Source organism: Chiloscyllium punctatum, chromosome 15 (genome assembly GCF_047496795.1).
Source record: "Chiloscyllium punctatum isolate Juve2018m chromosome 15, sChiPun1.3, whole genome shotgun sequence".
Classification (NCBI taxonomy): Eukaryota; Metazoa; Chordata; class Chondrichthyes; order Orectolobiformes; family Hemiscylliidae; genus Chiloscyllium; species Chiloscyllium punctatum.
Window position 1 is genome coordinate 66,391,636 of NC_092753.1, and position 24,838 is coordinate 66,416,473.

Below are 24,838 nucleotides of genomic sequence, written 5' to 3' on the forward strand. Positions count from 1 at the left end.
ATATACATCCTGTTGCTCAGGATTCTGTCCAACAACTTGCCCACGATTGAGATCAGGCTCACCGGTCTATAGTTCCCTGGCTTGTCTTTACCGCCCTTCTTAAACAGTGGCACCACAGTTGCCAACCTCCAGTCTTCAGCACCTCACCTTTGACTATCGGTGATACAAATATCTCAGCAAGAGGCCTAGCAATCCCTTCTCTAGCTTCCCACAGAATTCTCGGGTACACCTGATCAGGTCCTGGGGATTTATTCACCTTTAACCATTTCAAGACATCCAGCACTTCCTCCTCTGTAATCTGGACATTTTGCAAGCTGTCACCATCTATTTCCCGACAGTCTATATCTTCTATATCCTTTTCCACAGTAAATACTGATGCAAAATATTCATTTAGTATCTCCCCCATTTTCTGTGGCTCCACACAAAGACCGACTTGCTGATCTTTGAGGGGCCCTATTCTCTCCCTACTTACCCTTTTGTCCTTAATATATTTGTAAAAGCCCTTTGGATTCTCCTTAATTCTATTTGTCAAAGCTACCTCATGTCCCCTTTTTGCCCTCCTGATTTCCCTCTTAAGTATACTTCTACTTCCTTTACATTCTTCTAAGGATCGACTCAATCTATCCAGTCAATACCTGACATATGCTTCCTTCTTTTTCTTTAGTCATCTAGCATTCCCTATACCTACCTGCCTTTCCTTTCACCCTGACAGGAATATACTTTCTCTGGATTCTTGTTATCTCATTTTCCAGCCGTCCCTTTACCTGCGAACATCTACCTCCAATCAGCTTTTGAAAGTTCTTGTCTGATACCGACAAAATTGGCCTTTCTCAGATTTAGAACTTCAAATTTTAGATCTGGTCCATCCTTTTCCATCATGATTTTAAAACAAATAGAATTATGGTTGCTGGCCCCAAAGTGCTCCCCCACTGACACCTCAGTCACTTGCCTTGCCTTATTTCCCAACAGTAGGTCAAGTTTTGCACCTTCTCTAGTAGGTACATCCAAATACTGAATCAGAAAATTGACTTGTACGCACTTAAGAAATTCCTCTCCATCTAAACCTTTAACACTATGGCAATCCCAGTCGATGTTTGGAAAGTTAAAATCCCTGACCATAACTACCCTATTATTCTTACAGATAGCTGAGATCTCCTTACAAGTTTGTTTCTCAATTTTCCTCTGACTATTGGGCGGGTCTGTAATACAATCCCAATAAGGTGATCATACCTTTCTTATTTCTCAGTTCCACTCAAATAACTTCCCTGGATGTATTTCCGGGAATATTCTCCCTCAGCACAGCTGTAATGCTATCCCTTATCAAAAATGCCACTCCCCCTCCTCTCTTGCCTCCCTTTCTATCTTTCCTGTAGCATTTGTATCCTGGAACATTAAGCTGCCAGTCCTGCCCATCCCTGAGCCATGTTTCTGTAGTTGCTATGATATCCCAGTCCCATGTTCCTAACCATGCCCTGAGTTCATCTGCCTTTCCTGTTAGGCCCCTTGCATTGAAACAAATGCAGTTTAATTTATTTGTCCTAACTTGTCCCTGCCTGCCCTGACTGTTTGATTCACTTCTGTCCTCAACTGTACCAGTCTCAGATTGATCTCCTTCCTCATTATCTCCCTGGGTCCCACCACCACCCACCGCTGCCACCCCTCCCCCCCTCCCAAACCTTACTAGTTTAAATCCTCCCAAGCAGTTCTAGCAAATTTCCCTGCCAGTATATTAGTCCCCTTCCAATTTAGGTGCAATCCGTCCTTCTTGTACAGGTCACTTCTACCCCAAAAGAGATTCCAATGATCCAAAAATGTGAATCCTTCTCCCATACACCAACTCCTCAGCCATGTATTCGTCTACTCTATCTCCTATTCCTGCCCTCACTAGCTCGTAGTACTGGGAGTAATCCAGATATTACTAGCCATAAGGATGTCCTTTTTAAATTTCTGCCTTACTCTCTGTAATCTCCCTTCAGAATCTCAACCTTTTACCTTCCTCTTGCTGGCCCCTCTCCCCTGTGAGAACATTCTGCACCCTCTCTGAGACATCCTTGATCCTGGCATCTTATCCTCATATTTCACCCTATTGATATTTTCACCCTATTGATAACAAGAATCCAGAGAAAGTATATTCCTGTCAGGGTGAAAGGAAAGGCAGGTAGGTATAGGGAATGCGAGATGACTAAAGAAAAAGAAGGAAGCATATGTCAGGTGTTGACAGGATAGATTGAGTGGATCCTTAGAAGAATGTAAAGGAAGTAGGAGTATACTTAAGAAGGAAATCAGGAGGGCAAAGGTTTTTAAAGGCTTCTCAATCCCTTGGCTTTCCACTAATCTTCACTACATTGTACCTTTTTCTTTTGCTTTTATGCTGTCCCTGAATTGCCTTGTCAGCCATGGTTCCCTCCTCCTTCTCTTAATATGCTTCTTCTTCCTTGGGCTTCCAGAATTACCCCCAGAAACTCCTGCTTTTGCTACTCTGCTGTCTTCCCTGCTAAGCTCTCCTTTCAGTCAAATCTGACCAAGCCCTCCCTCATGCCTTTGTAGTTACCTTGACTCAATTGCAATACTGTTACATCTGGTTCCAGGCATGTCAGAGGTCCTGCAAGGCTGTAAATTCTGAATGAAGTGACAAAGTACCAAAAAGTAAGGTAAGGTAAGGCAAGGCAAAGCACAGCAAGGCAAAGCACAGCAAGGCAAAGATGCAGTGAGCATCCAAGTAGGACAAAGTGAGTGAGCACTGAAAGCACCAGCTAGGTGCCCTGAGATGCACCTGGCTATAATCCTTGAAATAAGTGCCTGTTCTTTTGCACAACGTGGCAGGAGCATTGCCACAAAGGATGTCAGTGTGCTCCAAAGTGCAGTACTGAAGTGGATAATTGTATTCTGAATGATTCAGAGATGTGCCATGATGATCTGGTGAGGTGTGTCTGATACCAACTTCCATGGATGAACTATGCAGGCAGTTGCTTCTCATGGAACATATCCTAAGATGTTGGAGATTGCTAGTCAAGGAGAAGATTCAGAGGAGCAGTGAGCTGGAGCTGTCAGGTTTTCATTCTGACTTTCATTTTGAGAATCGTACTGTCTTAGTTTCTCATTGTTACATGGCAGAATAGCAAACTGCATATAAATGACATGAGATTAGGTACTAATGAGATGTAAATACATGTCAATAGGCCCTCACTGTTGGCTAGCAAGATTCTCATCTTGCTATTCAAATGTTGGGTGCGAAATTGGACTTTATCTTCTTGACATCAAGAATCTCGTTTTTCTGATCTTGCTGTATAACCTAATTGGCTTGTCATTATCCATGCAATTCAGGGGTTTGGGCAAATTCAGCCTAACTTGTTTTCTATCAAATCCCTCTCCTGAGCAAGCATTCACTGAACAAAAGTTAATCTTACAATTGCAATATATGGAATCGTTTAAAGATTTTCATGACATGAAAGATGTATGTGTGAGAAGTTTCCTAACAGTGAAAGAGGCATAAAAACAATAGGGAACTTGTAAAGGAAACCTTATGAATTATTCCAATATGAAATCCTATTAGTTGTCGATCCTTGACTTTGAATAACACAAGGGAGGTGCAGTAGTAGTTTGGCGCACCGATCTTTACACCGCTGAAGCTAGACACCAGCTCGCGGACACCTCCTCCTACTGCCCCCTTGACCATGACCCCACCTCCCACCACCAAACCATCATCTCCCAGACCATCCATAACCTCATCACCTCAGGGGATCTCCCATCCACCGCCTCCAACTCATAGTCCCACAACCCTGCACCGCCCGTTTCTACCTCCTGCCCAAAATCCACAAACCCGAGTGCCCCAGCCGACCCATTGTCTCAGCCTGCTCCTGCCCCACCGAACTCATCTCTGCATACCTCGACACTGCCCTGTCCCCTTAGTCCAAGAACTCCCCACCTACGTTCGGGACACCACCCACGCCCTCCACCTCCTCCATGATTTTCGCTTCCCTGGCCCACAACGCCTTATCTTCACGATGGACATCCAAGTCCCTATACACCTCCATCCCCATCACGAAGGCCTCCAGGCCCTCCGCTTCTTCCTCTCCCGCCGACCCAACCAGTACCCTTCCACTGACACCCTCCTACGACTGACTGAACTGGTTCTCACTCTTAACAACTTCTCCTTCCAATCCTCCCACTTCCTCCAAACCAAAGGAGTAGTCATGGGCACCCACATGGGCTCCAGCTATGCTTGCCTCTTCGTCAGCTATGTGGAATAGTCCATCTTCCGCAGCTACACTGGCACCAACACCCACCATTTCCTCCGCTACATCGATGATTGTATTGGCGCTACCTCGTGCTCCCACGAGGAGGTTGAACAGTTCATCCATTTTACTAACACCTTCCACCCTAACCTCAAATTTACCTGGACCATCTCAGACTCCTTCCTCCCCTTCTTAGACCTCTCCATTTCTATCTTGGGTAACCGACTCAACACAGACATTTACTACAAACCAACCGACTCCCACAGCTACCTAGATTACACCTCCTCCCACCCTGCCCCCTATAAAAATGCCAACCCATATTCCCAATTCCTTCGCCTCCGCCGCATCTGCTCCCAGGAGGACCAATTCCAATACCGAACAACCCAGATGGCCTCCTTCTTCAAAGACTGCAATTTCCCCTCAGACGTGGTTGACGATGCTCTCCACCGCATCTCCTCCACTTCCCGCTCCTCCGCCCTTGAACCCCGTCCCTCCAATCGCCACCAGGACAGAACCCCACTCGTCTTCACCTACCACCCCACCAACTTCCAGATACATCATATCATCCTTCGTCATTTCCGCCACCTCCAAACAGACCCCACCGCCAGGGATATATTTCCCTCCCCACCCCTATCAGCATTCTGGAGAGACCACTCCCTCCGCGACTCCCTCGTCAGGTCCACATCCCCCACCAACCCAACCTCCACTCTCGGCACTTTCCCCTGCAACCGCAAGAAGTGCAAAACTTGCGCCCACTCCTCCCCCTTCACCTCCCTCCAAGGCCCCATGCATCCTTCCATATCCATCGCAAATACACCTGCACCTCCACACACATCATTTACTGTATCGCTGCATCCGATGTGATCTCCTCTACATTGGGGAGACAGGCCGCCTACTTGCGGAACGTTTCAGGGAACACCTCTGGGACACCCGCACCAACCAACCCAACCGTCCCGTGGCTGAACACTTTAACTCCCCCTCCCACTCCGCCAAGGACATGCAGGTCCTTGGCCTCCTCCATCGCCAGACCCTGACCACATGACGCCTGGAGGAAGAGTGCCTCATCTTCTGCCTAGGAACCCTCCAACCACAAGGATGAATGCAGATTTCTCCAGCTTCCTCATTCCCCTCCCCCCACCTTTTCTCAGTCCCAACCCCCGGATTCAGCACCGCCCTCTTGACCTGCAATCTTCTTCCCGACCTCTTCCCCCCCCACACCCTCTCCGGCCTATCACCCACACCCTCACCTCCTTCCACCTATCGTATGCCCAGCGCCCCTCCCCCAAATTCCCTCCTCCCTACCTTTTATCTGAGCCCGCTTGGCATACCAGCCTCATTCCTGAAGAAGGGCTTATGCCTGAAATGTCGATTCCCCTGCTCCTCGGATGCTGCCTGGCCTGCTGTGTTTTTCCAGCACCACATTTTTCAACTTTGCATAACACTCTGACAAGTAGACTGTTGACTGACCATGAATGGATTATGCTACTTTTTAACAAGATGTATTTTCATTGTTACAGACTGGATATGGAGTTAAAGAAAAGTTCTTCAAAAGACTGCCTGATTTAATTGCTTACTATAAAAAACCTGGCAAAGGTCTAGTGATTCAGTTAAGTTGCCCTCTGGAAAAAAACAAAACTAAACAGGAAGATGAAGACACTGAATATGAAGGTATGTGGGGTGATTTTTAAAATTTTTTGTTTTTTAACAGCTTTTGTAGAAGCAATTAATTTGATGGCGAAAATAAGTGAAAAAGTCAGAAATAGTTTAGAATTAATCCACATCCATTACCACTGATGCAGATAGAATGCATACTTGTGCTGCCTAATAAGTTAAATGACTATGGGAGTGTCAACCAAAGTGTGACTGCACATCCTAGTAAGGGATCTAGGTTTATTTGCAGTTAGCCTGCACTCCATAATACCAGACTGTACCTCTTAAAAGGGAATCTTGGTTGCAGCAGTGATGGAAGTCATTGGAAGGCATTCTGACCAGGAAGAATGCAAACTAATAAAACAACAGGGCCAAAAGTATGTTTTAAGGATCTCTGGTGCATCAATAGAGGCATTAGTGCAGAAGGTGAATAGGAGGAAAAGATTCCATATCTGTAAGGTATCAGAAAGCCCTCCAGATACTGTGAGGCAATCGGAGAAGAAAACCACTGTTTCAAAGTCAGCATTGTAGCTCCAGGGTCAGCAATATAGCCCCAAGGTCTGGATCTAGAGCTGTAAGAAATGTAGTAATCTTTTGTGAGTGGTCAGGGAATGCATTTTCAACTATATCTTTACTTACCAAACCACTTGGTTAACATGCTCACAACCACCTCACTCATCTACCCAGAATTTCAATCAACCACAACCAAACCTAAATTACATTCACAGTTTCACCACATCTTCAACACTCAAGCTGCAAGCCTTGCAACATTTCACAGCTGTTCACCTATTCAGTGATGACAAGTACATTGCACTTCACACACTGATACAGTGACTTCTCTCAGAACATTTTGGTAGCAGCTCTGAATTAACAGATGACAGGTAGACTGCAAGTCCTTATCCCAAAGGTGAAGATGGTCCTGGCCATCATGGAAAGTGACATAGGCTAGTAGCAGGGCTGAAAAGATTGATGTTGATGGGATGTTTCAACTCAATCAACCTCACGCATACCTTCTGATTTACAAACTGGTGATGGTCCAAGCAAAGACAACCCCTCTCCCCCTACCCTCCACCATAAGCTTCCCCTCATGCCTTTCTTCCTTTAGATTTGCAACAATTATCATCTGGTGATGTGAGGATCAAGGGATCTCACACTCACAATACCAGCTTGGATATAAGCATTGTACAGCAGTTTAAAAATCTGGCTCCAAGGTGCCACAAGGCTAACGGCAGAGTTTGGAGTCCATATGGAAATGGCAGCCAACTTCATGATAACAGTTATGGAACTGATCATGATACAGCGTCTGCGACCCAGTGTCTCAACTTGTACTGCAGTAAAAGCAGAAGCTGCACAACATTCAGTCATGCAACTAAAGCTCAGACTGAGATCACTCCCCTTCCCCCACCTCACCCCAGCTTAACCTTCCAGCTCAGCACCACCCTCATGACCTGTCCTACCTGCCTATCTTCCTTTCCACCTATCCACTCCAACCTCCTTTCTGACCTATCACCTTCATCCCCACTCCCATTCACCCATTGTACTCTTTGCTACCTTCCCCCACCCTCCTCTCTGACCTATCACCTCCATCCCCACCCCCATTCACCTATTGTACTCTATGCTACTTTCTCCCCATCCCCACCCCCTCTCATTTATCTCTCCACTATGCAGGCACTGTGCCTCTATTCCTGATGAAGGGCTTTTGCCTGAAACGTCGATTTTCCTGCTCCTCGGATGCTACCTGACCTGCTGTACTTTTCCAGCACCACTCTTAATCTAGACTCTGGTTTCCAGAATCTGCAGCCCTTGTTTTTACCTATCATGAGATATATGCTTGTTGCTATCCAAGTTTGGGTCATGCAAGATCATGGACTGCTGAAATCACAGCTACTGATAACAGTACTCAAAGGAGTAAAATCAAATGGTCTTATTGCAACTCAGCAATCTATCCTCAAATAAATTACAAGGATTGCTGAGACCTCATAGGGTTTTTAGTGGCTTTGCAGTGCCTGAGCTACTGCCCTTTCTGAGGAAAATGACACTTATCATTTCACATCTTGCCAAGAGCTTTACAAAACACCTTGCTCTTGTCTGTCTACTAGAAAGCCCAGACTGCTGCCAGCTTATGTCGAAATACTGCAGTTTGAAGCTGGTTTTCTAATGACAGAACAGTGGAAGGCCGTTTGTTGTCTCTCCCACTGAAAGGCAGCAGCCTTAGTTCTAATGATACGTTAAGCCGATAACCATCTGCCTGCTTAGATGAACGTAAATGACTGCTTGCTGTACAAAGTGATAACAAGGACTTTGCCACATAGTGATAGGGTTGTGCAGGATACAGCAGACCAGAATGAATAGTAACGCATGCCTGGCAATTAATTCAGGGTTCCTCCAGAGTGCTCCAGGCAACTGATTTATTATTTGTGTCAAACTGGTCTGTTGAATTGTGTGGTGGCATAGCTTTCATTCTATACCTGCTGAACACGTGTCTGGGTTGCCCTCCAGTATTATGGATCAGGTGGTTACAATGGTTAGGTTGCCCTCCAGTATAGTAGCTGAAAATGTGTTGCTGGAAAAGCACAGCAGGTCAGGCAGCATCCAAGGAGCAGGAGTATCGACGGTTCGGGCAAGAGCCCTTCTTCAGGAATGAGGAAAGTGTGCCAACCAAGGAGGCTAAGATCTTAGCCTGCTTGGCACACTTTCCTCATTCCTGAAGAAGGGCTCATGCCCGAAACGTTGATTCTCCTGCTCCTTGGATGCTGCCTGACCTGCTGTGCTTTTCCAGCAACACATTTTCAACTCTGATCTCCAGCATCTGCAGTCCTCACTTTCTCCTCCAGTATAATAGGTCAGGTGGTTACAATGATTATCATAGAAGGAACCCTTACAGCCCATTGAATCCATGACTGCTCTCTGCAAGGACAATTCATCTAGTCTTACTGTCTTGTCCTTTCTTTATTTTATCTTCAGGTGCTTATACAATAATTTTTTGAAATGTACAATCTGCCTTTACCACCCAATTGGGCAGTGCATTCCAGTTTCTAACCTCTCACTGCATTAAGAAATGTTTAGTTATGTCACTTTCAGTCTTTTTGTCAATCACCTTAAATCTGTGTTCCTTGATAGTTGACCTTCTGCCAAAGGGAACAGTTTGTTTCTATCTGCTCTGTTTAGACCTTCATGAATTTGAACATCTCTATCAAATCTCCTCAGTTCTTTTTTTCTCAGGAAATCTTCAGCTTCTTCAATCAATCAATTAGAAAAGCAAATGAACCATTGGCCTTCATAATGCAAGAGGGTGGAATATTAAAGTTATAAAGTCTTGCTACCACTCTTCAGGATTAGGCAGCTAGGCCACCCCTACAGTAGTCTGTACAGTGTCCAATCATTTAAGAAGGGATATATTTGCATTGGAAACAATTCAAAGCAAATTCATTAAATGGCTCCTGGGATAATATTCTGGTACTATATTATAAAACGTTGCCCTGTGAGAAATGTTTGATCAAGTCTGACTGACACTCAGAGGAGTTTAGAAGAATTACATATGTTCTTATTAAAGCTACTAAGAATCTGGAAGGGCTTTTCACGTTGGACATTTAGAGGATATTTCTCTTATCGGGGAACTCTGAGTCTTCAAGCTGAATTTTCCCAGCCACTGAAAAATATGAGCAATAGTGAGTCATTTAGAAAATATGAAGAAATTAGAAAAATTGGATCCTCAATGTTGAAAAAAAAAATCCACTTTATGACATTCTCGCTAGTGACTTGCAGTCCAGGCTGACCATTTAAGTGTAGAAGTCTTGAAAGAAGATGAACCTGAGGGTTCAGAGAGGCTGGCGTGTCAGATGCCAATGTCCATAGATATAGGTTTTGTGTGTGTGTGGCTAGTACCAGAGCGTGCCCTGAGATGTTGGTGCCCAGTTTTCAACACGGAGAGCCTTTGGAGCCAGCAGTGAGCTAAATTTGCCAAGTCTTCATTCCAGTTTCCTTATCGTGTTTTCCTGATGTCAAGATCATTTGGTGAGTTTGGTAAAATGGTTGACTGAATATTAATGAGGTTGGTTGTGACATTTATCACTGCTTAGTGAGGATCTTGCCATGCCACTTGTCAAAAGCATAAAGTATGGCGTGAGTTGTTCCTGATCTCGAGATGACCTCACAGTACTTGTCTCTTGATCCTGCCATAATCTGACAACATGGTGCTCAGACTCCTATAACATTCTGCCTAATGAGTATCCTCAAATCCTAGGAAGGGGGAACTTTCCTGGTTCACAGTGTTCTTTATACAAACATATGAATAAGAAACAAAAGCAGGACATTCGGTCCTTCGAGTCTGCACTGCCATTTAATAACAATGTGTCTGATTTGATGTTAACCTCGAGTCTACATTTCTTTAAATCCCCAATAATCTTTCATTCCCTTGGTAATCAAGAATCTACCTCCCTCTATCTTGAAAATATTCAAAGATTGTACATCAACTGCCAACAAGCTTACAGCCCTCTGTGATTAAAAAAAATGTTTCTTTATCTCTGTCTTAGATGGGCGTCTCTTATTTTTATAACCCCTAGTTATAGATTCTTATATAAGAGGAAACATTGTTTCAATATCCACTCCTTAAGTACAGAGGACACATACCTAGTCTGCCTAACCTTTCCTTATAAAGTAATCTACTCATTCCAGGTACAGCAAGCTTTATTTTAGCTGGCACCTTATCAACCAGCACTCTTGATAAACCAGCAAAAATTATTTACTTCAATTACTGCGATTTACTATGATGTCCAAGTATTTATGCTGTAAATAAAGTGTAACAATGATGCGTACACCCCTGCATTATGTTTCTATTACTTACTATCTGTTTTTACATTGGTTTTAGGAGGTGTGTTGATGTTTATACAGAGATTTTATTTCAGGAATGTTGATGTTTTGAAGCTTCACTTGGTCTGAGTTTACTGCAGTTATTCATAGCTCTTGATTATCCAGAATATTTGATCAACTGGTACACTCCTGCTGCCAGAGGTGCTGGTTAACAAACATTTCGGTGTATTGGTCCAGAAAATTTTCTCTGAACTGCTTCCAATGCATTAACAGCCTTGCATAAATACAGTACACAGTACTCCAGATGTGGTCTCACCAATTCCCTGTCTAATTGAAGCATAACCTCCCTAATCTTGCATTCAGTTACCCTCGCAATAAAACATAACATTCTGTTAGCTTTTCTAATTATATGCTGTACCTACATATTGACCTTCTGCAATTCATGCACTAGGATTCCCAGATTCTTTGCATCTCAGAATTTTGCAATCTCTCATGATTTAGATATGTTATTTTTTATTCTTTCTGCCAAAATAGACAATGCCACAATTTCCCACATTGTTCTACATTTGCCAGATCTTTGTCCACTCACCTAACCTATCCATATCCCTTTTGTGCTCTTCACAACTCAGCTTCTGACTGATCTTTGTTTCAAGTGCCTTGGTAGATGCCAAATAGTCTGTCTAGTTTCATTTCTTTTATTAGACTTTGTATAGTTAGATATTACTGAGTGACGTGTTGGGCCATTCCAGAGGCATTTTAAAGTCAACATCATTGTTGCAGATCTGGAGTACCAAGTAGGCAAGACCAGATGACATTAATGAACCAGATGAGTTTTTTTGACAATTGACAATGGTTTCATGATCACAGTAGACCAGTTTTTAATTCCACATTGTTAACCAAATTCAAATTTCACCATCTGCAATGATGGGATTTGAACTTAGATCCAAAGAGCATTAACTTTGTCGTGCAGTGACAATCCTATACGCTCCCACCTCCCCCAAATAGTTAATGATTTCTGAGCACTATCAGGAAGAAATGTCTGCATAATTTCTATTTTATGAAATCAGCTATGTAAGATTGTGTATGCAAAAAAAATTGAAAGAATAGCTGGTGTCTGACACATTCTTACATGTTTCATGAGTACTGCTTGAGAAAGAAATGTGAGCCATTGACTGCTCAATGACAGAAGTAATAATGGGCACATTATCAGGTCAGAGATAGGCTATTTGCAGCTGCAAATCTTGCCTTCAACTTATAAAATGGCTTCTATTCAATCATAAATTATTTATATGAGCATTTTTTTAAAAGAAGTAAGCTAAAAAAGGGACAATAAACGGTGGAAGGGTTTCAGGTGGTTTGTAGCAATTTAGGCCATTGTACTTTAATCAAGCCTAGGTATTAATAGATATTTTGCTTTCAGCCACTGCCAAGCATTTTATGCTTCCATTGTTGTTCTTTTTCCACAATGTTATTGTTTGTGAGAAATTTACATCATTAATAAGTTATTGAAGAAAATATGATCAGAAACATCAACTGAGCTACTCTGTGTCATCTCCTCTCAACTATGTGGAATAATTACCAGGCATTGACAGTAACATGTGCTTAACCTCTATTAGAAGTGGCATTGAGTTGCAGAGATCTGAAAAGAAAATAAAGTTGGAACAAAAACTTGCCAGAAAATAGATAAAAGTTACTTTGAAATGATTTAAGCATTATTTCAATACAATCTCCTCAATTTACTATTCATTTGTCTTTTATTTGCAGAAGTTAATGACGCTGACTATGTTGAAGTACTTGGTGAATGAAAATGTTCAATATTATTGAACAGAAGAACAACCTTCTTTCTTCTTAAAGTAACATAATGCATTGGAATTGTAATAGCACAATTTATGCATACGTTCATAGTACATCATAAGAATGTAACCACTTAACCCAGATGCAATATGCACATTGTATAAAAAAACTCCTTTAGCTTCTCTCCCTCATTAGCAGCAGCCTTCATTTATTATAAATACGTTTAAATGTTCTTTGTAGTCACTGATTTTTAAAATTTCTAAGCAACTATAATTTGCTTTAAAATTTCTTTAAGGCCCCAATTTGTCATCAATGGCAAATTGATAACACTCACTGCTGACCTCTAAGGATTTGCCCAGGAATGCATTTTACATCTCCTGGTGTTAATTTGATTTTACTGCCAAGAATAGGGGCATGCTGGTATCCAGCACCAATGCCACTAAATAGTAAATTGAAAAATTCTCAGTAACAGGAAAACGGGATATAAAATGCATTGGTTATCCTTCACTTTTTCCATCAACTTGTAGAGAATGAATTGCAGATTGGAGTGCACACATAGGATTAAGACAAAAAGTGAAATATGTTGAATAGAAATTCGAAAATGATTTTATATTAAGTCCTATGACAGTTTTCATAAAGAAGAAATTTGACATTTCAAAAATATAAAATTAGATTTTGAGGGCTAAAATGGCTGCTCAGCAACAATCAACACTGACAGCTTTAACAGCATTATCCCTGCAAAATCAAAACCCTTGCAAAGTCTGGGCTTTTGGGCTGATAAGGCCTTCATAAATTATTCTATATTTGATTTGGTGATATTGGTAGAAATTGCATAGAGAAAGTTCTGACTATTTTCATTTGGGTTTCTGCAGAAATAGAAAACGAGAGTTCTGTAATTATCATAAAATTATTAAAGTCACATTGTTAATTGTTAACAGCAATCCCACTTTAATAAGATTTTTCAACTTTAAATCTAATTTCCTCTCAACCTGAAAAAATAATACTGGAGAAACTCAGTAGCACCTGTGGAGAGTGAAATAGAATTAATATTCTAAGTTTAATTGGACTGTCTTTTGGAAACCCTCTCAATCTGACTGGGATCTACGCTCATTAAACCTGAGAACCAGCTTGATCTGGTTTCCACTTGTTTGTGAGAGTGTGTGAGAGGGAAAAATGGAAGTCAAATTTCCAATTGGCTCATTGACAAAAAAACTTATTTGTCACTGCATGAATAAGGAGATCTTCGCAACAGATTGAAGGAATTGTAAATTCAAAAGCTAGTTGCACAAAAACATGGCATTTCTGAACCAGAGGTTTCCATAATTTTGAACCGCAAATGTCTTTATGGAGTGGAAAGGCAATGAAAATAGGAAAGGCAAGTATAAAAGTAAAATTCACCAATATTAATGAAGCTGCTTTGCTAATTTCATTACAAAAGAACTCAGAAAATCAAACTTGATGGATGACAGTTGAGAGATAATATTAATAACATTAAGACCTTGCCAAAGGTCTGACTGTGAAATGACTTGAAGAGTTACATGGTTAAATGAATTCCTGTGCCAATGGAAAGTGAAATGGAATCTGGCATTTGCTTCCCATCACTAATTTATCTTTGAATGGGAAGGCTTAGTAGGCCTTTACAGAGGTTAGTTAAGAGTCAACAATATTTCTGTGGATCTGGAGTCACAGGTGGGCCAAACAGGGAAAGGTTTTCCTTCCCTGAAAGGACATTAATGAACAAGATAGGTATGAACAAAAATTAACAGTGGTTATAAGTTTGCCAGTAGATCAGCTTTTAATTACAGATTTATTTTTCAATTCAAATTTTACTGTAGAGATTTGTTCTGATAAATACATATATCCCTACAGGGGTGAGGGCTCATTTTCAAGAATTAACCTTAACCCTAGAATTATCAGTTAAACAAATAATATTTGGAGTGATGAAAGGAACCATAACTGATTTAATGGGCCATTTGCAGTTCCACTGTACTGGCCGCGTATATTTAACATGCATTGTTTTAATCTTTGGGACAAGCATGTAGTACTGGTGGGATGAACCACATATTTAAATTCTATCAGTTACCAAGCTGGGATATGAATCCTTTGTCCTAGAACATGAGCCTAGGTCTTTGGATTACTGATCAAGTAACAATATTGCACCACTGCCATGTCATTTGCTATTATATGACTCAGTTGTTCACAAGGGATAGTGCAAATTTTATACTCATTAGCACTTGCATCAACAAGCTGCAGGGCCAACCAACAGTCTGAAGCAATATTGCACCTGAGCAAGGTGCATTCCATTTTAGATGCCACTGAAGAAACTGTCAATACCACAAGTAATGAAAAGCTACAGCTTTGCAGTTATTCAAAGAGTTTGGAGTTTGTGTAATGGAAGAGAGAATGCAAAATTTAATAACTGTGAATTCCTACCAAAAGTAAATGCAAGATTCTTTGTAGCTTAAACTTGAATTTCAAAAGATCGAATGATGAAGCTTTTTTTTAACATTTGAGACCATGTTCACATTTCAAAAATTTTGCATTAACTAGTTGCTACATTAAACTTTAAAGCTTTTTAAACTTTAGTGTTAGACTATATATCATCACTTTAAGAAGCTTTTCAAAATTTAGCCAAATAAAACATTTTGCATTAGACCAGTCTTGATTTGTTTCTTCGTGCTTCATGCTTTAGAAAAATTCCTGTTTTATTCTAACTTGCAAGGTTGTTTCTGAATAAATTATTGTACAGCCCAAGGTAGAAAGTAAGGAAATATTAAATGTTTATATGTCTCAAGGAAATTCAAGTTTTCTCCATGGAGTCCGTTGTCCTTGGAGGAGAGATATGGATAACCCTGTTTGAAAGAAGAACAATTGTTAACAGGGTCAGTTTGGAAAATTATTCAGTAGAGTTGACAACAACGACCAAAAGCTTAAAGTGGGAAATAACATTAGTTCTCAGTATTGCTTTTGTCAAATAAACACACATACTTACAGCATAGCAGTATATGGTCCAGAAGCCTCAGAAGCAAAGATTGTGTTTGTGAGAAAATTTTAAAGTTTGACATATTTTCAGTAATGTGACCTCATGAGTGCAAGGCTAGATGGTTTACTATTTATCCAGATTCCTGTCTGTAAGATACCTGGCCAAAAATTGAAATCTGAGCATTAGGAATATTTAGTATGATATAATGTGTAAAAACATGAGAAAATCATTCCCATGATTTATAACATTCTGATTGAAATAATTTTATTTAGCAATATATGTCTGCCTTCATATAGAGTCATAGAGATGTACAGCATGGAAACAGACCCTTTGGTCCAACCAGCCCATGCCGACCAGATATCCCAACCCAATCAAGTCCCACCTGCCAGCACCCGGCCCATATCCCTCCAAACCCTTCCTATTCATATACCCATCCAAATGCCTCTTAAATGTTGCAATTGTACCAGCCTCCACCAATTTCTCTGGCAGCTCATTCCGTACACATACTACCCTCTGTGTGAAAAAGTTGCCCCTTAGGTCTCTTTTATATCTTTCCCCTCTCACCCTAAACCTATGCCAGGGAAAACAGCGCCAGCCTGTTCAGCCTCTCCCTCAAATCCTCCAACCCTGGCAACATCCTTGCAAATCTTTTCTGAACCCTTTCAAGTTTCACAACATCTTCCCAATAGGAAGGAGACCAGAATTGCACGCAATATTCCAACAGTGGCCTAACCAATGTCCTGTATAGCTGCAACATGACCTCTCAACACCTGTAGTTGAAAAATGTGATGCTGGAAAAACACAGCAGGCCAGGCAGGCTTATGCCCGAAATGTCGATTCCCCTGCTCCTCGGATGCTGCCTGGCCTGCTGTGTTTTTCCAGCATCACATTTTTCAACTCTGGTCTCCAGCATCTGCAGTCCTCACTTTCCCTCTCAGCTCTTGTACTCAATACTCTGATCAATAAAGGAAAGCATACCAAACACCTTCTTCACTATTCTATCCACCTGCAACTCCACTTTCAAGGAGCTATGAATCTGCACTCCAAGGTCTCTTTGTTCAGCAACACTCCCTAGGACCTTACTATTTAGTGTATAAGTACCTTTAATTAGATTAGATTACATTACAGTGCGGAAACAGGCCCTTCGGCCCTACAAGTCCACACCGACCCACCGAAGTGCAACCCACCCATACCCCTACATTTACCCATTACCTAACACTACGGGCAATTTAGCATGGCCAATTCACCTGACCTGCACATCTTTGGATTGTGGGAGGAAACCGGAGCAGCTGGAGAGAAGTCATGGAGAGAATGTGCAAACTCCACACAGTCAGTCGCCTGAGTCGGGAATTGAACCCGGGTCTCAGGCGCTGTGAGGTAGCAGTGCCGCCCGTTTGTTCCTAATCAATCTTAATATTAAATGAAGGGCGGATTCAATGGCCCATGTAGCCTACTTATAGATCTACTTATGTTCTCATGCAGTCTTGAACACAGTACAGCCAAGGTTGGCTGCATTAAAAGTAATTGTCCACATTTGAGGTTAGCCCCTAGTTAAGCCCCTAATCCTGTTCTGTGTGCCAGATAAGTCTTCGCAATACTGAACTAGTAGGACATCTGTTTTTCCACACGTAGCCGAACAGTAATCATTAAATAAACCACTTGAAGCCACCAGCTAAAAGATCAGCATTAGAAAAAAGACTTAATGTGGAGTCAGAAAACATTAAAACAGGAAGCTCTTGCAGTTAACACTGGGTCCTATTGATACTCTTCATCCAAATTCACTCCTGCCCATCACCAAGAAGCTGGACGGAGTTGGGGAGGTCGGCGGGCATTGGGATGAGCTTGGGGGTGGGCAGGGGTTGCTGTTGTTCCAGGTTGGGGAACGAGGGGGGGTGGGGGGAATGTTGGACAGGGGCAGGCAGGGGGCAGTGTTAGATAGGGTTGGGGTGGGCGGGAGCGGTGTTGGACTGGGTTGGGGGGGGGGGGGGGCAGTGTTGGACAGGGGCTCACCCGTGATGTGCTGCTGCCTTGCCTCCTGAACGGGGAGCAGATTTTAAAAACTCCGAGCCCCAGAGGAAAGGCATTTAAATCAATTAACCGAATAATTGATTATCCGAACGAAATAGTGCACACCCATTTTGCTTGGATAATCGAGGTTCCTCTGTACTCAAATTCCCTGCTGGTAAGCAATAACCTGTTATCTGTGACCAACATTTCCAGGCACAAGAGGCAGCAACCCACTGTGCATTACATGTTGCCCATATCAGAGGCAGCGTTGGATGAACCTGACCCAGGTGTAAAATACTCCAGGGGGATCTACAAATAAAAAAAGAACTGGCCTACATCCACGGATTCAGATGAGGAAGATAAAATGATTGTAACAAGGTCAGCCGGTGGACCTCAAAGAATATGAGTTCTCTGATTGGGGCTGTTAATCTGGTCCTAATCTGGAAGTCCAATCTGACAGATATAAATAAGAATGTCCGAGATTCTGTTCCCTCTGGCAGCTGGCTCTGAGAAAACTGGACCAGTGTCAAGAACTCTCCATGTGTAAATAAAGGGTGACTTGGTGACAGGATACCAGCCTATGTGGAATCATTTGGGGAGTCCAGGTATAATAAAAGAGATACGTGGTTTTTCTATAATCGTCCTTGTATTTGATGAAAGAATTTTCTGCCCTGCCATTTTGAGTGGGTGTCCACAATGACTAAGAACATTGAGGCCATGAAAGGACCTGCACAGTCAACGTGTAACTGAGTCCAGGGTCTACCCAGCCATTCCTATGAATATGGAGGATTTGTAGATGATAAGTTTTGTCCTTATTTGAACTCTGGGCCTTGTCCCCCCAAAGCAGTTATGTTTGCATCTGATCCTGACCACCAGATATAACTTCTCAGCAATATCTTCATACTGGAAACCCCTGGATGACCCTGGTGGAGTTCAGCCAGTACAGCCCTAGGACAATCACTCTTGCTCCCCAAAATAATATGCCATCATTTTCTGTGATCTGGATTCTCTAGGTTCAAACAGATTTCAATTTTGATTGTGATGGCCCTTTGATTTCACCACCACTACCAGGTGTTTCAGTTTTTCCAGGATTGGATCTTTCTGAGCCCAAAGTCTGATATCTTCAGCTGTGATTGGAGGTGTGTCCAGAAAATTTAAAACCATTATGGACTCTTTCAGTGGTGGAACTACTGGTGATGTAGCTGCCAGTGAGAGGTGACTTAATGCATTCACATTTGCTACGTGGCCTCCCAAACGGTGTTCCAACTTGTAATTTTGTGCAATTAGAACCCACCACTGAACTTGGCCTAAACTTATGAGCAGGACTGCCTAGTCCTCTTTAAGTAGATCTAGCATTGGTTTGTGGTTCATTATTATTACAACCATAAAAGGTATTGGTGGAACTTCCTAACTCCAAATATGATCACCAAACCTTCCTTCCCTATCTGGATGTATTTACTCTCTGCATTAGCCAAAGTCCTGGAAGCATACGCTATTAGGCAGTCTTCTTCATTGGGCTATCTATGAGCTAATGTTATGGGGAGGTATGGCACATCAGTACCAGACTTACGTGGGATCATAAAAGATGATAGCTGTTTCTTCTCTTCTCTGAATGCTATGAGTTGGCTACCTGATCATGTCCAAGGTTGACCTTTCTTTAAGAGTTGATGCAAAAGTATCAGGATGTAGGCCAGGTTATCTATGAACTTTCCATAATAATTCACCAGCCCAAGGAAAGACCTAAGCACCAGTATAAATGTAGGAGCCAGGCACCTTTGATTGCCTTCACTTTATTTTCCAATGGGTGGAACCCAGACTTATCAACTCCATAGCCCAAGTAGGTCTTTTGGTGTGCTTAGAACACACATTTTTCCCTTCTCAAGTATATGCCAACCTGGAAGAAACATCCAAGGACTATGGCCAAGTTCTCTAAATGCTTCTGATTGGATATTCCTGTTATTAGCATGTCATTGAGATAAATAGTGACCTGGTGTAGACCTTATTAAATGTTCTTCATCATCTGCTGAAACATTGCACAGGCTGATGAAATGCCAAATGGCAATCTTGTACTTTGTTGCAAACCCGAATGGGTATTAATTGTAGCATACCTCTGGGAATCCTCATCTAACTGTAATAGCAAGAATGCAAGGCTCATGTCCAGCTTTGTTGAGGACAACACCCACCTGCCAGCTTTGCAGCGAAATCCTCTGTGCAAGGTTTAAGGTATTTGTCTATATGTGAAAAACAGTTGCCATTTGTTTAAAATGCTCACAAAGACAAACTGACCCATCAGGTTTCATCATCGGTAGGACCAGTGCTGTCCATTCTACAATTTGGCCTGGTTTGATGATTCCTTCACTTTCCAGTCTTCTGATTTCTGCCTCTGCATTTGCTCAAAAGGCAAACAGCACTGGGCTGGCCTTGCAGAATTGTGGAATTGCTTCTTAGTCAACAATTAAGGTTGCCTTGGCTCCTATGATAGTGCCTAGATCTTCCTGAAAAATGTCCGGGTACTTAATTAGGACTTCACTCAGGCAGCCATTTTTTAATCAAAAATATTAAGCCAATCTAGGTGAATCTTTTTTAACCAATTTTGCCCCCTCAAGTTTGGGCCCGAGCCTTTTACCACAATCTGTGGTAACTGAACTAAATGCTTCTCATATGAGACCGGAAGTGAATTTATATCCTTAATCAGTAAAGGTTCCTGTATAGGTTCTCAGTCTAGCTGAGGTCTTGTGTAAGGGTTGGAATCCAGAGCGATTTTTGTTAAAGAATGGCTCTGTCATCACTAAAACGTTCACACTGGTATCAACCTCCATCAGAACCAGGTGACTATTTAACCAGATATTTAGTATGATTGCTTCTGATTTGGATGTTGCTAAGCAATTTAACTACTCCAAACAAGATGTAGGTGCATTTTCCAGGATGTGCATTCTCCCTGATATCAGCCTATGAGTTCTCTTACTCAATCTAAGTCCAGTGGATCTCTTCTGTTTTCCCAAGTCCGCATACTGGTAGCAACTCCATTGGCTTGCTAGCCTGAATCCTAAAGAAAATTTTAAACGTTGGGAAAAGGCTTAGCTTTGTTTTGGGTTTTGCTGTGGCCTGGCATGGAATCCCTCTGCTCGGGGTATGTCCTGAGTGAAGCTATGCAATTGTCTTTTCTTAAGTGGTGTTCCCCTAGATCAGTCGGACTGGTGAGGGTGTCCACTTCCATCAGAAAGCCCTGCAACTCATCTGCTCCACTTGCCACATGTTCCAGTGATAAAGCTGGTTGTAGTGCCTGTTTGATGTCCAGTTGGGCTTCAGTTAGTCGGTGCTTTTGCATGGTTACATCATTAACCTCACACACCAAATGGTCTCTCAGCATCTCATTAAGGGTTAAACCAAAGTCACATGCCTCTACCAGTCATCTTAACCTAGTCAAACCTATGCAGATTCCCTTGGTCCTTGAATTGCTGAGTAAAACCAATAGTATCTCAAAATTAGAAGAGGCTTGAGGTTATAGTGTTCCTGAACTAAATCCATCAACTCTTTCAAGATTTTAGTATTTGGTGCCTCAGAAAAAGTTAGGCTCCGAATAGCCTATAAAGCAGCTGATCCACAACCTGTTAGGAGGATTACCCATTGTTTTTCATCTGCCCCAATGTCAACTGTGCAGAAAAAAACTCATTCTTACTACATACTGAGCCCAGTCTTCAATGGCAGGATCGAATGACTCAAGCTTCCCAAATAATGTCATGTATCAGAAAAGCTTACCCCAGCTCAAAGACAACTGTTGTGCATGAATTTCTTCAGGAGCATGCTTTTCTCTCATCGCCACTGAAATAACTTCACAAACACTAGTGTCGCATCACCAAATCACCCTTTATTTACACATGGAGAGTCCTTAACACTGACCCAGCTTCCTCAGAGTGAACAAAACTTCTGACACTCCTACTTATATATATATATATATTTCTTTCCTTTTTTCAAATGTGCACAGCAGATGGGCTCTGACCAGCCAGCTCAGAGCCAGTTCCTAGAATGAGGAGTCTCTCCGAACGTCCTTTTGTTTTCTTCTAAAATTCCCCACACTACCATTGCACTGAAACAGAGCTAGTAGTAGTGCTTATACTTTCCCCACATCACTCATGGCTGTTGAATGTGTAGTGAAACAGTAAAAAGACGACTCCTATTAATATCTATAATCAGGGCTTCCTAATTAGACCAGATTAACAGCCTCAATCATGGAATTCATGAGGTCCACCTGGCTGACCTCATTACAATTATTACATTTTTGTGCTTTTCTTCTTATCCCCCATCCTTGGGTGGCACCAACAATCTCTAGGGCGAAGCCAGTGCAGACTCCCATTCTTGAGTGAAGCCAGAATGGACTCCTGGCCAGCAGAGACTCAAAGTAAAGCCCAGCAAGAACTGGAGGCGAGGCCCAGCGCAGACTGGAGGTGTAGTCCAGTGCAGACATGAGGCTCTGTTCGGCGCAGACTTGAGGTGAGGCCTGGTGCAGACTGGAGGTGAGGCCTGGTGCGGAATGGAGACAAGGCTCAGTTTGGACTGGAGGTGAGGCCCGGTACAGACTGGAGTCAAGGCCCAGCATAGACCCGTCTGCTCCATCGTCTCTGCTTGGAAGGACCGTAATTCTGAATGTTTTATTCTTTATTCTCATTTATTCCAAAGACTTTGTAACTTTTGTACATAAGACAGTGCGAAGGTGTGCAATGTTGGACATTTTATTTCTTTATTTTTCTAATTTATTTCTAAGAACCTGTACCCAGGTACCTTTGTACCTAAGATGGCAATATAAATACTCATCGTAGAAACTTTTCATTGTACTCATGTGACAATAATCCTAATTCGAATTCTAACCATGAAACAATCATTGAGCCATCTGTGGCGTTGTGGATTAGGCTCTGGCTGCTCATTAAAGAACAACCACCAGTCTCACAAATATTCAGACTACCATATGGGTTGGAGACTGAAATATACTCTGACCTGGTATACTACCTGTTTGGTCATTCTTGAGTGACTGGAATGTCTTTATTTGATGACAATTCCTGCACTTCCTTTGCTTATCCAGGACAATGTCATAGTCATAGAGATGTAGAGCATGGAAACAGACCCTTCGGTCCAACCCGTCCATAAATCAAGATATATAAATCAGGAGAAGGGCTCATGCCCGAAATGTCGATTCTCCTGCTCCTTGGATGCTGTCTGACCTGCTGCGCTTTTCCAGCAACACATTTTCAGCTCTGATCTCCAGCATCTGCAGTCCTCACTTTCTCCTGCATTTTTATATACCCAACATTAGATCGTTTCATTGGTTCGATGTTGGCAAAACAATAAATTGAAACTCAATTGGGTTTTAGCATCCTGGGGCATAATTTAAACTGATTTGATAACAATTTGAATTTAACCAAACAGCAACCAAAACTCAGGTATCCATTTCACAGCTAAATGTTACATATTTTCAATTTTCAAGTTTAGTCCGAGACTGCTATCTAGTCGTAAGTACAGGTGCTTGTAACCTCTCAGTTCAGAACACCATTCACTCTCTCTTAAAGGTTCAGTACATGCCTTCAACTTCATAACACTTAACTCTGGGGAATTTGGGCTATGCATTAAATACCCACAATGAATTTAAAAATTTAATTAAAATACTCTTTTCCTTAATTCTTCTTACCTAAAACCTGAAATTTTAATTTGCTGAAACATTCTGACTAGTTTAGCTTATTTACTTTGAATTTTATCCCTTGTTATGATTGATTGATTTAGCACTGATTTTTTATTTATAGTAAATTACCAAATTTAACTTAAAGTTTTACCTTTTATTCTCTTTAATCTATCAAGTCTTACTTTATAGTTGATTAATTTAAACTAAATGATTGTACTCACCCTAACTATTTCCTTGAGTGGCCAAATGGTTTATTCCTTCTCAAAGTTCTTACTCTTCATATCACTTTGTGACTATTTTTATTATTTAATCTCTCATGCTTGGTTCATATTCATAGATCAAAACCAAATCCACGCTATTTCACAGTATTTCTGATCCGGTCCATCGTGCTTTAATCCCAATCTGCTACACAATGCTCTGATCCTGGACAGGTTTACATCATTCCTGATCTGCTCCTTACTGTTCTAACTTAGGCAACATTGAACCCAACCAGTTACACTGTGCTCCACTCCCAGTCTGCTTAACGCTACTCTCAACTTGTTTCACAGCCATTGTGACTTGCATTACAGGATCCTGATGTGTTTCACACTGAATCAGACTTACTACATACTGCCCCAACTATGGTCTGCTTCACGCTGTTCCCAGCCTGCTTCATGTAATCCTGATCTGCTCCAACAACCTGCTTCACGAGACCCTTTCCTGCTTCACACTGCGTACTGTCTACTTCTATTGCTATACATGTCTGAATGTCACAGGACTTCAGAGCTTTGATCTGATACGTTGAATCATCAAGCTTTGTCTAACTCATATAACTTCATCACAAATAGTAAGGTAGTCTAGGCAATTTGCTACATCTAGTGGTTATTTATAAAATAACATTGATAGAAACTCAGGGCTGAATTTGATGAGAGAAATCGGTATGTATCAATTTTGAGAAGCATTTCTCTTTGAGCCCTATTAAATTTTCTTGTGCTATTTTCTGAAACTTGCCTCCATAAGGCTACGCTTTATGCCTCTATGTTACCTTGTTCACCATATCTTCCTTTTTGCCATGTGCAGAAGCACTTGCCACAACCAGAACCATTTGCTATAGCCAGAACCTCCCAGGATTCCAGGCGCTTGCACCACATTTACAATGTGGTTGAGTACTAGATCAAGCGCTTTCAGTCGAGAGCTTGCCTGCACAGTTCCTTTGTCTCAACAGGACAGGGCAGACAGAGGAAAACTGGCACTTTTGCTTTATTGACAAGGACCTGGAGGTCCTGGTGAAGGGAGTGGTGCAGAGGAGAGTTGTCCTCTTCACTCAGGACCAACAGAGAGGTCTATGGTACAAGAACTTGCCTGTCTGTCTGAGATTGCATTCCAGGTCAGTGTTGGTTCCCTCGTCTGAAAGAAGGGGAACTATCTGCTAAATGGTCAATGACATTCTATGCTCTGCAAGATTATGTGCCACCATCTTCTCTCTGAAATTTCACATTCACTCTCTTACTGCATCCACCTCCCAACAAGGCTCATGGACTAAATCTAACAATTGCATATAACATCTTCTTTCACTCCCTCACCCACCCAATTACTCTAAGTTACTAAGCCTCCATGGCGTCTCTGCTGCCTACTCATTCACTGAGGACACTTCATAACTTTTCCCCTATCTGCACCAGCACAAATAGCCAGCCACTTGTGACTTCCTCA

At 42.0% G+C, this 24,838-nt stretch overlaps 1 protein-coding gene across 1 annotated transcript in view; it reads left to right on the top strand.

Annotated features, from left to right (window-relative positions):
• LOC140486353 (SH2 domain-containing protein 1B-like) overlaps positions 1-12,604 on the top strand; it is a 31,894-nt gene extending 19,290 nt beyond the window's left edge. Inside the window, exons 3-4 of the mRNA XM_072585374.1 lie at positions 5,753-5,903; positions 12,459-12,604. Coding sequence (XP_072441475.1) covers positions 5,753-5,903; positions 12,459-12,499 — 192 coding nt within the window. The 3' untranslated portion in view covers positions 12,500-12,604. The remainder of the gene's footprint in view (positions 1-5,752; positions 5,904-12,458) is intronic.
• Positions 12,605-24,838: the final 12,234 nt, after the last annotated feature.